The sequence below is a fragment of the Dermacentor silvarum genome, chromosome 8 (assembly GCF_013339745.2).
Source record: "Dermacentor silvarum isolate Dsil-2018 chromosome 8, BIME_Dsil_1.4, whole genome shotgun sequence".
NCBI lineage: Eukaryota > Metazoa > Arthropoda > Arachnida > Ixodida > Ixodidae > Dermacentor > Dermacentor silvarum.
Genome location: NC_051161.1, coordinates 14,151,338 through 14,169,553, shown reverse-complemented (window position 1 = coordinate 14,169,553; position 18,216 = coordinate 14,151,338). Strand labels below are relative to the sequence as shown.

Genomic DNA, 18,216 nt, shown 5'->3' with positions numbered 1-18,216 from the left:
ATTGCGCCTTTTATGCAGCATTGCCAGCTAGCTGAAATAAATGGAATAGTTGCTGGTGTGAAATTTGCTGAGGAATTAAAGTTCCTGGCACCCAAGTCATCCGGAACACAGAAGTGTGTCCACGGGATTGTGTTCTCCTATGCTAGTGCCACGCTCTGAAGCCAAACAGGGAGCCTTCCACTTCGTTCGGCAAAGAGCACTGAAATGCGAACGATCAGTCCATGCATGCTGCTTCCTTAACATCAAAGAGAAGGAAGCAAGGCCCCCTCACGCCGGAGTTATCGACGCCATCACTTGATGCCAGCATTGAAACATGCACGCCATCTCTTGTTATCTGCCTAACGATACAGACTCCCACAATCACTGTGTAGGCTATGCGGTGAAGCTAAGCATCAGAAAACGTGAGAGCTGTGCAGGGACTACTGTCGCATCTCCACAACATGCGTGAAAGTGATGGCAAGACTACTAACTCCCAAAATTTTCCCTGCAAAACTGCATAAAATTTCCCAAGTGTTCTTTTACTTGCCTGAGGTATTGCACATAGCGTGCTCATTGAAAAAAAAAAATATTAAGCATGACTGTTCCTTTTACTGAATGAAAACATTACACGGCAAACATTGTTTTAAGAAAGACATTTATCGCACAAAGTGAAGCCTTCAGTAATACTATTCTGTCAACACACGACAGCTAAACGAATGTTAACTTCAAAACAATATGCATAACTGCTCAGTCTCTGCACTTGGCGAGAGGATGAGTAGACGCACGTGACTATTTCATAGCAAAGCAATGGGAACTGGGACCTGTACAAGTAGGACTCATCGTTGGCGATATTGGTACAAGTTGATTGGACGAGTGCAGCTTGAGCTTGGTGGTTAAAGTAACGGTTAAATGCTTAGTGCGTGTTCATGGGTTATGTGTTGGTATCTGTTAACTGAGCGAAATGAAAGAAATGCAACCCAATATTTCTGTGGGTATCTTTAGGCACGTATGCGCTTTGCAGGTTCCTCTTTAAAGTGATATCTGTTGGAGGCATTTCCCAACTGCATTTGTTGAACTGCTTTCTCCACAGATATAGCCTGGAAACTCTGTGACAAACGTATTGGCACTTTGTTGCGAAGCTTCACGTTACATTCATTTGTTTTTTTCTTTTGATGCCTTCATCATAGCAACAGTACATGGTTCAGTAGTTTGTGGCACCTTGGGTCATATTCTCATCTGGCTAAACGTGCGCACTGTCTCAAGAGTGCCCACTGCTGCACACGAGAATGCCAGGCATGAGGCCCAGCATTTTGGTAGTAATGGAGTGCTTTAGCAGAGTGTGATCCATGATACTCATTGGCAATGGGCCTTCCAGGGTCCGTTCACATGTGTTGTGAAGCTTAAAATGAAAAGCAGTCCATAGCTAGTTCGAAGGGTAAAAATTGGGTGTCATTTTTGATGAAGAAAACCAGGAAGAAATCGGGTTTTTGTTGTCTGGCAATAAAATCTGAGGTTTTGTTGTTTGGCAGCCCAAGGTATGGGCATTTTTTCATAACTTTCCATAACTAACGATTAACGCTAGTAGTGGTCTCTTTTTTCACACAAACATTCTATTTAAACAAGCAAAATCACTCTCAAGAATATGTAATTGCAAATAGAGCTGCTCACAAATCATGTGATGAACTGACATTTTGAAACTTTCATTGTCAGGCCTTATTAAAACATTTAAAGTAAACTGCATTAACAAAAGCAACAACTAAAGACGTATTTGGCGATCTCTTCTTTACTTTGGTGTGAGTATTTTATTTTTTTTAACAAATGAGAAAAAGTACAAAAAAGTGGTGCACACGGACATGCTTTGCAGAATGTGTGATGCTTTTTCTTATCTTGTTGACGAACATTATCATATGCATTGTCAGTATTTCTATGTCCATCCTAGACTTGTCGGGCTTTACATCCTTGGCTGTCGTCATCCTGCTTTACTGGTTCCCAATATACGCTCTTGTAACAAAATTAATGGAATTACCTTTCTTTGAACGTAATGTAGTTGGGTGGACATGTTCTCTTTCACAGCTACCGTTTGCAGTGCTACGCAACATCAACGCTGCATTATTTTGCTTTCTAGCACATTACCGCCGTTTACATGTATGTGATGTGAAGGAAGTGCTATGCATTGTGCCATTGTCATGTTCACTTAAACACAGCTGCTAATAAAGCAAGAAACTTTTGTTCACACAACGTCGGTGGGCGCTGAATGTGTTACATTTTTATGTGTGCCAGTTATTGCTTGAGTGTTAAGTGAAAACGAGGCATACACCATATTTACAAATTATGATACATCTTCACCACTTGCTCATAAAAGGTGGGGAGCAGTCATTAGTGTTGTAACACCTGCATTTATTATTATTATTATTTAAGGAAGGGCAAACTTCGGGGAGAAAGGGTTTAATCCAATTTTTTTCAATTTTTTATAGGGGTGTAAAAATTAGGCATTATCGGGTTTTACACGACTACGAAGGACCTTATGTATATATGACTCTCTATTGTCAAGCACCACGCAACTGTGCCATCATTTTATTGTTTATTCTGGATGTGACATCACACTACGTTTTATTCTACGAGATATGTTGCATGGATGACGAAACTGTCCATGAACTACCATGTTCTGAAAATTTGGGCTTCTATGGAAGCTTCACTATGCTATATCACATGTGCATATCTACTACATGCCCTCTGCAAGCACTTGCAAGTTTCCTGGAGTAGGCGTACATGGAAGTATAACACATTATTTAGCAAAACTTGTGTTAGAAGCAATGAAATTGCTGAAATTACCCAATTTTCCAGGATACTGAATAACCACTACAGAATCAGCAGTATTTTACTGCTTTCTTTTGGCTATTGCTGTCACTGCTTCGCACTTTGAGCAGGCTGATTTTTTTTTTTTTTTTTTTATGACCTTTTCACTTTGCTTGAGCTAGGTGACTTCAGTGATTTTGCTGCTGCTGCCACATCTGTGAAGTCCCTGACCTAGCAGCTAAGGGGATAGATGATTCTGTTGCAGAGGAAGCAAGTGAAGAGAAGGAGCTGGATCCGGGACCCCTAATGGAGGGATCGGTGTGTGTTGGCCGCACAGCCTTCGCACGCATGCAGGCAGATGTTGACAGACAAGGTGGCCGTGTACTGTCGGACCCCATGACACGGGAAATCCAACGTTCCCATAGGTCAGTGATGAGGTGTTCTTTTGAACCTGTTTGCCAAGGACTGGTTACATCCTGTGGGAAAAAATCCCGCCATGCTGTCTCAGTCACTGTAACATGCTGCTGCTCTAAAACAAGGATGTGGAAGTGAATTCTAGTTGTGACTGCCTTATATCTTCCTGAGACACCCTTTATTATATATTGGACATCTGTTGTAATTATTTTCAAGATTAAATCTGAAGATAAAATTTAAAAATTCCCCTACATTTGAAGCCAGATTCTTCAATTTCTTAAAGGGACACTAAAAGAAAAAAGATGATTGACAAATTAGGCTTTTGTAACAACAAATTCATCATTCATAGGCAGAACAAAGCTATTGCAAGTGAGAAGAAAATCGAAAATTGGACTGGCACCCCCTATTTTGCATCATGGTATCCCTCATGCGACGTCAGCACTGGCTGAATCGCTGGAGCAGCAGAGGAGGAGGCCACATGGAGATTACGTCAATTCGTCCATTTTGGCATGGGCAATTCAAATCAAGGGGCAGTAGCAGGACCTTTTGCGGCAATTTTCTACACAGGTCATATATTGGCACACAGAAAATGACACTTTTAGATAATCTATTGATCTAACTTGATATTTTTCTTAATATGTAATATCTTCCTTTACTGTCTCTTTAAAATGATGTATATATCCCACTGCTACTTGTTCCTTGTTTGTGCCTTGCTCACTGAGTAGAAACTGCCTTTGTTGCATTCAGGTACACCAGACTACTACGAAAGGCCCGTCAGGAGGATCTGCGCACAGTGCGAGAAGCACGTTTCTTTTATGAAGCTGGGCGAGATCGAAGGGGGCGCCCTGTGTTTGTCTTTGTGGGGCGGAGGTTTCGAGGCTTGAACCCAGAACATGTGAGTAATTGCATTTGGCAGAGGTGTTCAGAATGTAGTGTAATTGAATGCAACATTGTAGTAACAGTGCCGCAGACAGGACAGATTAAGGTGGATGGCACAGGTTCTGACTGTCACGAATTCTGAAACCTGAGAGAAGGACAAGGGACACAGTGAGAGGAATTAACAATTTCAACCGAAAATTGCTGCTACAAAGCACTTTTAACATTTCCCACTCAGCCAGACAGATCTGTCAGAGATGTCTACTTTTAAGTGCACATAAGTTACTGCATGAACAAACTAAATAAAAACGTTCTGATCATCAAGCAACACGTCGACGCAAACTGACTGATATAGTACAAGATAGGGTCGATGTAGTTCTGCATAGCAGGGCCCTTTTCTCCACCATACCACTCTACAAAGCTGGTGAAAGCCACAGCATGCAAGAGCCATTACTGACAAGACACGGCTCTTGAGGAGCTGCCATGGACGACGTGCTGGCCTTCCTGGCACTCTGGAAACATTGCAAGAGACCATGGTGCCCTGCTATTACACTGTAGTCGCAGATCAGGAAGGAAGATCACATCAAGCTGCTACAGGCGGGATTCGTCTTTGGCACAGAATTACGCAGCTTCCAACTGACATTCCCAGATCATTACTGGAGAACCATTTTCACCTACGGAATACACGTCAACACTCCCCACTTTTTTTTTAGTGGCACGACCATCGAGTGACCTTGTTTCTTACCACAGCACTTCCGATTCACCTCCTGGGAAGACCGGGGACGTAATTCAGAAAAAATAGAAAATAGTAGAGCACAAAATGCATGGGTTTCACTATAAATATGAAGTCAGAGCATAAGTTTAGTTACAAGTTGAGTTACTGAAGTGTCTGGAATAATTAGAATTAATTCGAAATCACTGATTACCGCACACCATTGCACAGAACACCAACGCCGAGGTGCGAGTGCCACTAAGAGACACCTAAGTCAAAGATTAGGGTCGCCTACTGTTCTTAATTTTTTTTTTTCTTCTCTTTGTAATTTCTTTTGTTCTGTTTTCTCTCCTGCTTCTTCTTGGATTGTCGCTTGTCACAGTGAATTGTCATTTATTAGAACAGGCGTTGCAGCAAGCCACAGGCACAACATCACCTGCTGTGGTAGCTCAGTGGCTGTGGCATTACACTACTGAGCACAAGGTTGCGGGTTCAATCCCAGCTGCATTTTGAGGGGGGCAGAATGCAAAAGCGTTCATGTACTGTGCTTTGTATGCTCGTTAAGCCCAGGTGGTCAAAATTAATCCAAATACCTCCACTACGACAACCCTCATAACCCACTGTGCAGTTTCGGGCCGCTAAACTCCACAATTTGATTAGACTCAATAGCACAATCAGTGTAAAAAGCCCTGTTATTACAATGTTGAATTCAAAGCCAACTAGCCCAACTTCATACACTTGTGAAGTGAATGTGCTTTTCAAGCAACACATTTTGATTAAGGCACAGATTTCCTCCCTCTTCGAGCAATTGCCACTGGCACTTCCAGCATGGCCTGCCTGACACTCTATAGCATGTGGGCACTCTATGCTTTTTGAGTACAGCACTGCAGGGATGGGGACATCAAAAGGCTGGAACAAGTACTAGTAGCCAAACCATTGTGCCTGAATTCTGATAACTATTTGTATGGTCATGTTGGGCATTTTATTCTTTGACAAGGCATTACCAATATCATATTTGGGCGTGCATTTTTAAGGTGCTTTGCACATGTTCATTCTTAAGTGTGCACATAGTACAGTCTGTACTGGAATGGACAGTCACACAGAGGACAGGTTTATGTGGAATGTACAGTCAAGAGCAAAAGTCTGGAAACCACGGCATCGGCAAAAAAAAAAATAATAATATTGTTCTTACACAGTCGTGCAACGGGAAATTGTCTGAGTGCATGACGCTAGTCAAACAGGTGCACATAGGCAGTACTGCTTGATTTCAGTCTTAATGCCTAGGCTGCGAAGAAAAAAAAGTTTTAGCAGCACCTGTGGTCCCCAGACTTTTGCTCTCGACTGTACATAGCATTTTAGACATTTGTGACACTCTTATTTAGAAACAAGTAAGAGTAAAGATGCCCTCAAATCACTGGATAGGTAAATGAAAATTCTCCTACTTACCTCACACATGACTGAGAAACATGGACAATGGAGAGATGCAACACAACCTATGCGTACTTGTCGACTCTTTCTAATTTCTTGCAGTGTTTACAAATTTGAACTCTCCTTGCAATTTTATTAATGTTGCTACGAGACTTACAGAAAAAAAAAAATTGTTCACAAAACAATTTTCCTCGTTGGTCCCCAAAACTTCCATTGGAAGTCTTCCGATGGTGAAACGATGCAAGAACGGGGGGCCAGTTTGTGTCGAGCAAACTTGTGTCGAGCAAATTTATATAGAGGAGTTCCTGGAGGCGAAATACCAAAGTTGCTAAGGAAGTCATTGTGACCTGAAAAAAAAAAGGCATTGCTTGTCAGTATTTACTGTGCTGCATCCCCATCCTTTCTTGGTGACGATGTGCAGGATTTTAAGAATGTTAATGTGCACAGGTTGACAGGTATGCCTATGGTAACCAAATGCTAAGGTTTACTTAACCAGCATACCTTAATGAATTGGTGAAGGATGGTACAGATTTGGACTTGCTCTTATTGAAACAAGCTGCGAAGTTTATTTGTGTAACTTTATCATTATTTCCTTTTGTTGTACTCCTGCATTTTCTTTCTCTCTTGGTCCTGTGACATTTTTGCAATATTTTTGTGATTTTCTTCATTTTTTCTTTCATGCATATATGCCTTTGTACTTTTACTTTATCTTGTAGTTCCTGTAGTTCTTGTCTTTCCTGCATTATTTTCTGAACATTTACTTTTCTTGTATGTAGAATTGATACCACTCTGTCATGCTCTGGGGCACAGACCCAGTCAAGCTTTCTTAGACTTTTTATCCGGGCTCCAATCATCTCATGAATGTTATATAAAGCTGACTTAAGTTGCAACTGATATTAAATTAACAGCATTCATACTAGACGAGGGCTATCTTTGACTGAAAAGGCAGGTATTTGCAGCATGAATGAGCATAACTGCTCATAATCTGGGTGAAAAGCAGTGCACTTGTGCTTTGGGGATTTGTGGTCGCACCTGTTTTGTTCCAAGCTACTGGCGTGTTCTTTGCACAGGTGCTGCTGCAAATCCTGTTTACCTTGGACACAGTCACACAGGCATTTGTGGCTGTGTACCTTCACACCGTGGCGCAAGAGCCACCCGAGTTGGAAGCTCTTCTGAAAGATGCGCTCGAGCTGTTGGGCCCCAAGCACAGGCAGAACCTGCACTGCCTCTACCTCGTGCATCCAGGCTGGTGGACACGGGTGAGCTCTTTTCTGCATAAGAAGCTTGCTTCCATGTTGGCTCCAGGAACCGGCTTTCCTATAAATGAGACGAAGCTTCCTTCATTTTCCTAGGTTTTTGTGAGCACTATGTAGTTCATTATGTCGCTATGCTTTATGCAAAGATGAGCTTGCGTCAATTTTTATGCAGGAAAAAAAATTTTGTAGCTTAAATTTTACTTTCTTTCTAAACTCATTTTAATGCGCTTCACTCATTTAATACACTTCACTCGTTTGGTCTGCGTGCTTGAGCTTTCAACAGCATTTATAAGCACAAAGTTCAACCAGTGGCAGAGGATTAAATGGAAGGTAGTTGATGGAAGGTGCAAACAGTTCTTTTGCAATAACTTTCTCACAGTGTTGATCAGCAATACCAAGATGCATTATGTCTTGAAATATATCTGCATAGACAATAGTAAAGGTATGTCAGATAGTGTCCTTATTTTATATTTAGCATCTGAGGCTAAGGAAGCCTTATAAATGTCAAAACTTTTCTAAATTTGGGGAAAACGTCCCTTTTTTCTTGAACGGTGCTCAATATCTTTGGACTCAAATTTCCTTGGTATTGGCCGAACTGGTAGGGACATATCTTCAAGCACTGCATATGCAGTTTACATATCATCATCATCCTATATTTTATCCACTGCAGGACGAAGGCCTCTCCCTGCGATCTCCAATTACCCCCGTCTTGCGCTAGCTGATTACAACTATAGAAAGGGCTAATGCAATCATAAAATGTAACACAGACAGGTTGAAAGTTTGCACTACTGTGGTGCCTTGGCAGTACTACTGTGAGATTTTGTGAGTGTTCTCGGTGTGCAAGTCTTGCAGCTAAGTGAATGCATTAAAAATGTGGTAGCAGGATGTGCTTGGGCAGGAAGTTGTGCAGTACTGCAAGGAGTAGCAGCAAGATATTAAAAAAAAAAATTATTGGCTTTTGCTTGGCTTTGACTTCAACAACTGTTCATCTTGCAGTTCACAGCAGACAAATGTAAATGTTCTTTTAATGCTTTCTTCACTAATTTATACCATTTTAATGCTAAACATTTCTGTACTTCTTCTATGTCACAAAACATTTTAAATTGCACAATTTCAAGCATGTTTTCTGACAGGTTGCCTACATTTTTAAAAGCATGCAATACTGCACTAGGAAACTGAATTTTCAGAAGGGAAAACACTGCATGCTGGGTACAGCATGGTCTTTCTGCAAGACAAACTTGTGAATTAAGCTAGGTCAGTACTGTGACACAGCCAAGCTTGTTTCTTCAGTTGGTACTGAAGTGATCTTTATTTAGTTGCTTGTCTTGCACACCCATAGCGAACTGTATAAAGCATTGTGCACATTTTTCATTATAAAAGTGAAAAGCTCTAAGATATTATTGTTAATCCCTGTACAACTGCATATAAATTTAATTCTACACCGTTCAAGTTTTGCATGCTTGAAAATGCAGGACACAAATGTTAGACGTGATTATTGTACTTATAAGATAGCAGTTCTTCGTGTGGACAGATTTGATTTATAAGGCAGTGATTCTCTGCTCACTCAATCAAGTCATTGGGGCAGGAAATAGCTCAGAAATGTGGCTTTCCACTTCCATTGATATTTCACACTTCTGAAGCACTTTATTTTTTCTCGTTTTGCTTGCACAATTATTCAAGACCTCTCTAGTGTTAGCATGGTATATCTTCAACATGTCTAAACAAATGCTTAGCAGTGGCTTCAATTTTGAAGTACACAGAAATTTCAGCACTAGCCGTGCATTACAGCTGACTCAAACCTTTGAGGTGAGCTCACTGTTGAGATTAATTCTTTAAGTGAACAGCTTGGAGACTTTCATTAGTTTCCTATAAAGTCAGTGCACTTCTATTAAAGTGAACTTCTGGCCACCTTTGTGCTATTAAGGTTAAATTAGGCTAGGCCATGGTAACACAAAAGACAAGAGCCAAGAACTTTGGTGTTTCCGTCTATTCAAATTATGATAATACGAGTGCTCTTTAAACATAAACATGAAAAGCTCTCAGTGCAAATCAATCAAATCTACTGACTTCTTTCTTGATTTGAGCCTTCTCTCAAATTGTGGATGTGTGCTTAAGGACAATTCTGCAACCACCGTACATTTTTATGCATGCTTAGTTTTACTTTTGTCTTCATCATTTTGTTTGCAGTCTGCAAGGGACCCCTTCATCACTCTTACTTGAGGAAAAAGTTGTTTATAGCACTTCCTTGTTCCCATTACACCATATGTTGTTTGGCTATGCATGTTAGCCACAGCACTCCCTGGAAACATGCACATTTCATGAAGAGGCTTGATTATTAGTGTAATACACTCAGTATGCAAATAGCAGGAAAATCTGGTTGCGAAATAGAAGGCTCCTGTACCTAATATATGCAAAATCTAAAGAAGTGATTGCTTTTTTTTTTTTTAGATTGTTTGGTAAAGTTTGGCACGGAAAAAAATTGAATGATATTTTGAATTTCTGGCTGCATCCAGAATGCTTTTATTTTCCTTCGATAATCGTGGCACCTACTTTAAGGAGCTACATGTCTCCTAATCAAATTACTTTGTGTGGGCTCTTTATGGACTTAAGTGTGTTTGTATTTATTTATTTATTCATTCATTATTTGTTTGTTTGTTTGTTTGTCTGTTTGCAGACATGCATAGTGTTCTTTGAAGTACATTTATCTTTGGAGTGCATTTCTTGTTTCCTTGTGCTTACAGGTGTCAGCATGGTGGTTCTGCACGTTCCGTGCCCCTGACCTGAGGCATCGGTTGTGCCTGGTGTCCAAGTTGGATGAGCTTTACCAGGACATTGCACCTGACCAGCTGGATTTGCCACGATTTGTGCTTGAGCACGATTTTATGGTGTGTGTTCACAGGCACATCATTGTTCAAATGCAAAAAAAGAGCTGTGGCTTCCTAGGAAGTCATGACAAAGAAAGTCTCAGTGGTATTGATACCAAAGTGTCATGTAGAACATAGCTTCTGCAATGGAAAGTACCTTTCAATTAGAGAAAAAGGTATGAGGATCGTGATAGGCAATTGCTATGCAATATTGTGCAGAAAATAATTTTGGTAGTGGGAAGAGCCTTTCACTTGGAACTAAAGTAGCTCAAGCGTCTTTTTTTTTTTTTTTTTTTTTTTGACCTGGACATTAACTACCTGCAGCAACAACTGGATCGACACGTGTATGAGAGATTAAAAAAATGTAAATGTTTTTTTCCAAACGTTCAGAGGTTACACTTCACACAGTAGTCCCACGATTCTTCTGTTGGACCTTAGTTATGTTCTCATACCTAGTCCTTTTCCCTATTATATCTGACAAGTGTAACAACAAACATTCTTTTATCCGGGAAGACAGCAAAATTATACTTTCTAGTTATGTATTAGCAAGCGTATACACTGCACAGTGCAGTTACACCTTCTTGCTTTATGTACTTTGACTTTAAGGGCACGAAGTAGTGGAACATTTTTTAATGCTTTTCCAACACTGTTGGCACAACTCCAAAAAACAGACAATTACAATCGAGCCTACATATAACAAATTATCAAATATAACAAAGTAAACGAAATTTGTCTTGCCGGTGTCAGCACGGGACAAATGAATTATTAGGATGAATATTGGGTATAGGCCCTTCAGGTGCTGTGTGCACAATTCTGCATGCCAAGGGCGTGCATCAGAATCAAAAACGCTGATTAAAATTATAATATTTAAAATTTCTCACCAACATGTTGAAGCACTCCTGATTGGGCCTGTGCTGCAAGTTTGAATAATAAGCTTAAAGTGTTTTCGTAAAATGAATTGGAAGTTGGACGGCTGTATCTTTGCCCTCACAGTGTCATTTTGTATTCATGTGGAGGGTTCACGTCTTCCATTGTTTTCACAATGTTTTACATCAGGCATATATTTCAAATGTCTGGATAGGTGTTTTCTAAGTATGCTAGACGTGAAATAGCTGAGATTCACACCTGATGCTCCTATAAAGAGCTCTTGCATCGAGTTCATATTCTACAAACTTCAGAAAACTAACTGAAGAATTCTAAATTCCTAATATGTTCTGCAGCTGTATGATTTTCAAAATTATCAAGGTACGAGAAATGTGATGAAACTAAATTTTAAAAGGACCAAATTAATTGGCGCCTGAAGGGGATAACAGAGGTGTCTTTTTGATGAATGCAACTTTATTATAACAAGTTTCTGTACTTGCATGTTTCTATCGGATCTCACCATTTTAAACGACTGCTGCCGTTCTGCATAAAAGTGTGAACTGAAGTAGCTCACTACCCACTGTGCTGGCTCAGTGGCTATGGCGGCGATTGGCTGCAGAACATGAGCTGGTGGGTTCAAGTGGATTCAAAACGCCATCAGTCCTTCAACTTGCTCACGGTAAAATGCGTACAGCCGAACCTCGTTGTAACCAAGTTGCATCAAACACAACTGTACCTTCGGGATATCCGATATTCACTATATAATCGTATATTAGTTATACACTGATATTTGTGAGAAACATTTAAAATTTACTTTGGTATATCCAATACTTTGTTATATCAATGCTTGTTTCATTGAGGACTGAAATTTTCCTTATTTTTATGAATGGCCAATTTGTGAAAAATTCGTCCTACAGACAATTTTTAAGGCACATTTTTCAATTGTGCACCCCTGCAGCAGCATGGTAACAGTGCAAAATTTATGACCATGAATTATACAAATATTTCTGCATAAAATCAAATTGCAGAATACAGAGACTGCAAAAAGGAAGAAGAAATATATATATTTTGGGTGGAGTATGCAGCTCTGTGTACCTACTGTCACTGTTTATGTGTGTGCAGAAGTTAGGCTCTGCTTTCCTTATTTTTTATGCCATTATGTGCCACCTGATAGCACTGTTGCTGTTCGTCGTTGCTTATAGTGCAATCCTGTTCTTGAACGGCTTTCCTTAAAAAGGGCAGATGAGAATGTGGATTTTTTGCACTTAACAAAGGAATGGAGTGTGAAATGAAAAGCGAGAGTCTAGATCCCCACATCATAACAAAGTGGGTCACTGCAGTTAGCCACCTTGCATGGCTGTTAAAATGCTGGTATTTTCCTGTATAAAAAATCAAAGCAGGTGAAAAAAAATTTGTCCCTTCCAATAGTAGCCGCAGTGGAACTATCTTGCTTGTTCTTGCGAAAGATACAGGAGTTTATGGTCCACTGATGGATCATGATGGACAGAAATCGAAATCTCCCAAAAGTCCTGCTGCTGGAGAGAACATTTAATGTTTGCAAATGGACATACAGTGTATCACAAATGGATGGCTCATATAGGTGAACTTTGATACAAGGAACATCTTTATAACAAAGTAAAATTTTCAATTTTATTGCCAATATTAGCATGTATGAATATATGCTTATAAGAAAGATAGAACGTATAAGAAAGATAGAATGTAATGAAGGTATTTTCATGCTTAATGCAATTTCGTTATGAGGTTTCATTGTATTACAATTTCCAGCTCTTACGAATGAATTTTTCATTCCAATTTACTTTGCTTTCTTTATGCCATCAGGGGCAGCTCTATCAGTGATCCACAAGCTGCTTATTCCCTGTGCATTAAGGACCACTGACTTATAATTTCGAAAGTGTAGAAACTCTACCGCACACTGATGAATGTAAAAGGGCCACACTTAGTAGGTTTAAAGGTTGCAAAACACACATAAAATGTATTTTAACTTGATGCTAAAGTTGTTGTGAAATGCCAGATGTGGCAACATTCACATTATTGTGACATGACACAGAGCAATTTGCTCATGTTGCATAGCAGTAAGGCTGGGTATGATGGTGTTGCTCATAGAAAATAAACAGAAGTGCTGTGCACAATTTTTTTTTTTTTTTGGCTGCGCTCACTGTGTGGCAGCCACCCCGATCACAAGAGTAGAGTGAGCCAGTGTATCATAGTAAATTATTTAGGGCGCTCAGACACTTGCCAGTATCATTTCTGTGGTTTGGAGGGTTTAAATCTTCGTTTCACACACACAAAAAAGTGACAAGTCAGAAATGCTGTTTCAGTAAGTTTTTATCCGGCCGTGGCAACTCCCAACTTTCTTTTCCCCAGGAAACCATATGAATTACCTTTGTACTAGCTTGATGCTACAGCAAGTAGATACCAATTTTTCTTTCCATTAGCTTGCCATTTTTTAAAATTCTGAGTAGTCGCATTTGTCAAGAATTCTGGCACTCCTGAAGTTATGTATTATTCCACACACACACAGCACAATATATTCGCCCCTGCTTGCCACAAATCTCTGGGAACTCTGAAATTTGGTCAGCGTGTAGTTTGCTTAGGCTGAAGTAATAAGTGAATTTTGCTTTGAGCTTCAATAAAAGGGCTCAGCTTTTCATCATTGTCCATCCAAAATCATGTTTAACATTGTTAGAGCTTTGTTAGTCATACTTTATTTGGCTCAAATTGCTGATCTTAAGAAATTTAAAAATGGGCCTATAAAATATAGATGTGATGCCCTAAAATACCCCCGATATTATCATTATAAACCTATTTCCTGTCCACTGCAGGACAGTGGGCTCTCCTAATGATCTCCAGTTAACTCTATCTCCTGTCACTCTATCGAATCTAAATTTCCTGGCTCGACATTAAATTTTCTAACCTCATCACACACCCCAATTCTCTGTCACCCTCAACTGCATTTCCCTTTTCTCTTTTTTGGCACCCATTCTGTTAGTGTAATAGACAACTATTTATCTGCTTTGAGCATCACTTATCACCCAAGTCCACTTTTTACTTTGTATATCACTGCCTACATTTCATAATCTGTACTGCTGTTTTCCTGTATCTTAATATTGTATCTATAATTTTTTGTTCCATCACTCTTGTGGCCTTTAGTTATGCAGGCAGCTCCAATCCTAGTTGAAGTCTGTATGCATTTGACCTGCTGAGCACTACTGGAGTGAGGCTTAGCTCACTGACTTGGCTCGCTGAGAGGGCCTGTGTGAGAATGAAAATGCATTTGGGGTGCCTCTTAAAGGTATTGGTTAATGATCTGTGATGTGATTTTCAAATAGCAAGTCAAGGCAAAAATATCGCTTTTCCCCTGACGCTGATCAAGCTGACTGGACGAATTGGTTTGAAACATTATATATTGGTGAGCTGGTATTAGCGGTATTCCTTTGGTGAGCTAGGTCAAAGCACTTATAGGGATACTAAAGACCAACATTATATCAGTTCAGACTGATAAAGTATTAATTCAAAACCCTATTCTCTTTCATTTGATGGGAAAAGGTAATTGCTGGAAAAAACGGGCCAAATGAACCTCTTAACTTTGCGCCACAACATCAGCGGTAGCTTGTCAGGGCAAAATCTTAGATTTAGAAGTATTTTCTCGTATGTTTTGGCACAAGAAAAGTTCTCAAGACTGGCCAAGTTGACTTTTTGTCTTCACTAGAAAACAGTGTAGTCCTTCTTTTTAAGTCCTCTCTGGCTCACCAATCCTTTACAGTAAAACAGGACTGTTTTGCTGTTGCAGAATCATAATTTTTTGAAACAGCTCAACTTAACTTAACATTTCTCTGTAGCGACCATTTACATGGTTAAGTATTCTCCCTTTGCATAATTTTCATTATTTTATTTTATTAAGCCTTGTGAATCTGTGAACAAGAATGACAGTAACAAAATTCTGTATGTGTTTGTGGTTCCACAGTGCTAGAGTATTTTGTTGCTTTGTGTGAGGACTACAATTTTTATTGAACAGTTTTGGCACATTCAGCATGTGACTTTCTGACATTCACTAAGTGCAGCATGTGGATGCGAATAGATAGTTGCCACATTTTCCGAAAGAGTAAATGATGTTCAAAAGCATAAAACAATCGCAAGCAAGAGAGCAAAGACAGGTGCCTGTCTTCAATTTCTTTTAATCGTGAGTGCCTAATAATGTGCACTTTTTATTTCTTCAGAAAATGTCGCATTTGGTTCTAGGCTGCTACATATCTGGCCTTACAGCTTTTATTTGCAGCTGTACCTCATGATAATTATGAAGTGTTAGCACATTGTCAAGGTGCTCTGCATATGGAAAATTCCTCTCCACTCAGCTCGCCCTTAAGCCCTTTTCTAGTGAGAAATAACAATTATTTAACAGGAAATAGTTATGTTAACAGGTGAATGGGGAAAACTGTAACAATTTGTCATTCACTGACAACATTTTCTTGTCATAACAACCTAGCCTTTAGCATAGGTGATTTTCATGACATAGGGTCATGACAGATGCTAGAAAAATGAGCGTTAAGTTCTACTGGGAAAATACCTTACAGAACCAGAGTGCATGAAATATGCCAGTAGGATATTGACATTCAGGAAATGCCCATTAGCATCATGCATTGCTGAAAATTGGCAAGCTTGCCAAAAATGGAAATACTAAAGTGATGCATCAAGTTTACAACTAACTCGGCAATAAAAAACAGTATCATAGTTCTGTAAACCAGATTTGTTAGAACAACAAAAACAGGCAAAATTTATGTTATTCACTACTATTTGATACCATAGCAATAATTTGTAAGTAGAATTTTAGCAAAGTTAATGAAAATTCTGCAATTTGATGCCACTAAATTAACATTTTTCTTTCAACAGTTAGTAGGATTTAGCTTGCTCTCCTAAATCCAACATTTTGAAGTGAATCCAACAAATTTTATTCAATTCAGCTCAATGGATGCCTATAATGAGAGCATTTCTGGAGTTTCACATTGGAATGGGGATCTTAGAGTTGCCCCTGAGCTAAAGGTTCATCATAAAAAGAAATGCATACTTGGGGTGCCCTGTTGCTTAGCTGTTCAGGAAACAATTGCAAGTCTTTCAAAGCATCTTGGAAAAAAAGAAAAAAAAAAAAGCCTTGAACTTCCAAGTCGCAATAAAGAAAAATTGAAATCATTGCATTATAGAATAACTTGAGTTGGATATTAAACTCGCTTAAGGACATCCTAGCTGACAGCAATTAAAATTTGAAGTGGGTTTGGGCACCATGTCTGCTACACATTACTGACAGGAGATACAGTGGCATGAACAGTATGAGTGCCATCAGAACAGAAAATCAGGGAGGCTTGAGATAACATTTAGGGGCAAAGAATAGATGACGCACAGTAAAAGCATGGCTGGACAATGTTGAGAGAGGCCTCCTTTCTTCATTGGACATGATAGGGCTGTTAATGATAACTTTTTTTTTTTCCCTCAAACCTGTACAGCTTATTTTTTTTTTATTTTTTTTTTTTGTGATCACATGCTCATGTAGCTGTTCTCTTGTTCGTAAGAGCTAAAGTTTCTTTAGCTTGGGGCCAACTCATTTCTGTATGTAAAAAATAAATGTGAAATGAAGAAGTGCTATCATTGAATAGCCACTGAGCCTATAGAAGTTACATCTGTTGCATTTAAGAAAGCTAAATTCTGCCAACTTCTTGAAGCAGAATTTTGATTTAGGGTAATTTTTTTAGAAACAATTCCACAAATCATTAAATTAAAAAAGTAACAGTAATGAAGTGTGAAGTTCACAACTACATAATTCTGCACCAGAAACATATTGCAGTTCTGTTAATCATGTCAGTCAGATCATCTAAAGCAGACAAATATGGTGTATTAGTTTACAACTTGCGTGAAAACGTTATTGTTTATTTGTCACGAGAGTCCTGTTCACAATTTACCAGTATAATTCAGGGCAGTGTATAATGCATAAATTATGTCCACTTCATATGTCTAAAATATTGTGATGTCATTACTGAGTTAGTGTTGTAAACTTGATTCATCAGTATTTTCCATTTCTCACTTTATTTTTGTGTGTGCCATAAACTGATGGCTTAATTCATAATCTGCTTTAAATAGTAGGTAGATTTTAACTTTATTGAAATGCCACAAGCTGCATGAAAAGTTGTTCAGCAGATGAACAAAAAAATTTCTCTGTTCCAGTGTACTTAGACACACCTAAAGCAAAGCTGCCTCTTAATATTTTGCTGAGAGTCTAGTAGGCACTAGAGAAGTTATCGCTAGCCTTTGCTAATGTATACTTTTGATTCTTTCCTTTTTTCTCTTCCACAGATAAATGGGCCACGGCGACAAGAAATTGTGCCAGACATGGAATAGTCTTCTTGCGTCGTTTTACTATGTGATGTCATGCCACTTTGTTGATGCTTTTATCTTTGATTTTTGTACAGTGGTGAACTCAAAGCTCTTGCCAAAGTGGGAAGCCTGCCTTATTATACCGCGTTGCAGTCAGGATTGTGTGTGCCTTTTCTTTTTTATTTCTCTAGGGCGGAGTGATGTGCTTAAGTTCAGTGCAATTTTTAGGTGTCATTCTTTCTTGCTAGTCTTCAAATAAACAGTGGCTCACTGAATATCATTGTGTTCGGAGCTGATAGGTTACAGCCTTGGCAGCTGTATAAGACAGGGGCTCATGCCTTTCTGTTTTATTACCTGTTCAGATGACTCATAAGCTGATGGACCGGATATTTCATCAGCTGAGCAGGACCTTTTTAAAAATTGTGTGTATATATAATATTTTATGTCAGGTTATTCTGTTCGCACAAGTCTGTTAAATGCAGTGGCCAGATCTGGGATATCAATATATTTTTCCTACAAGACTTGCAGTGTTGAATCTGTAAACATTTTTGTATGTATAAAGATTTCGTATGGCAGTTTGTCTATTGTGTTCTGTCATGATTTTTGTTTTAACCTCACCGTTGTTCAACGAGCAGAATTTTAAACA

At 39.2% G+C, this 18,216-nt stretch overlaps 1 protein-coding gene across 1 annotated transcript; it reads left to right on the top strand.

The window, feature by feature from the left end:
- The first annotated feature begins 3,008 nt into the window (after positions 1-3,008).
- On the top strand, positions 3,009-18,145 carry LOC119460652 (ganglioside-induced differentiation-associated protein 2-like). The gene is made up of 5 exons (XM_037721689.2): positions 3,009-3,200; positions 3,937-4,084; positions 7,276-7,464; positions 10,203-10,346; positions 17,550-18,145. The coding sequence occupies exons 1-5, from the start codon at positions 3,082-3,084 to the stop codon at positions 17,592-17,594; spliced, it is 645 nt and encodes a 214-aa protein (XP_037577617.1). The 5' UTR covers positions 3,009-3,081; the 3' UTR covers positions 17,595-18,145.
- Positions 18,146-18,216: the final 71 nt, after the last annotated feature.

What these genes read in the sequence shown, in the direction of transcription:
- LOC119460652 (XM_037721689.2), top strand. Translation starts at nt 3,082, where the DNA reads ATGGAGGGATCGGTGTGTGTTGGCCGCACAGCCTTCGCACGCATGCAG. An exon ending in GAAATCCAACGTTCCCATAG is followed by an intron (nt 3,201 to 3,936) that starts GTCAGTGATGAG and finishes TGTTGCATTCAG; the next exon opens with GTACACCAGACTACTACGAA. An exon ending in TGCTTGAGCACGATTTTATG is followed by an intron (nt 10,347 to 17,549) that starts GTGTGTGTTCAC and finishes TCTCTTCCACAG; the next exon opens with ATAAATGGGCCACGGCGACA.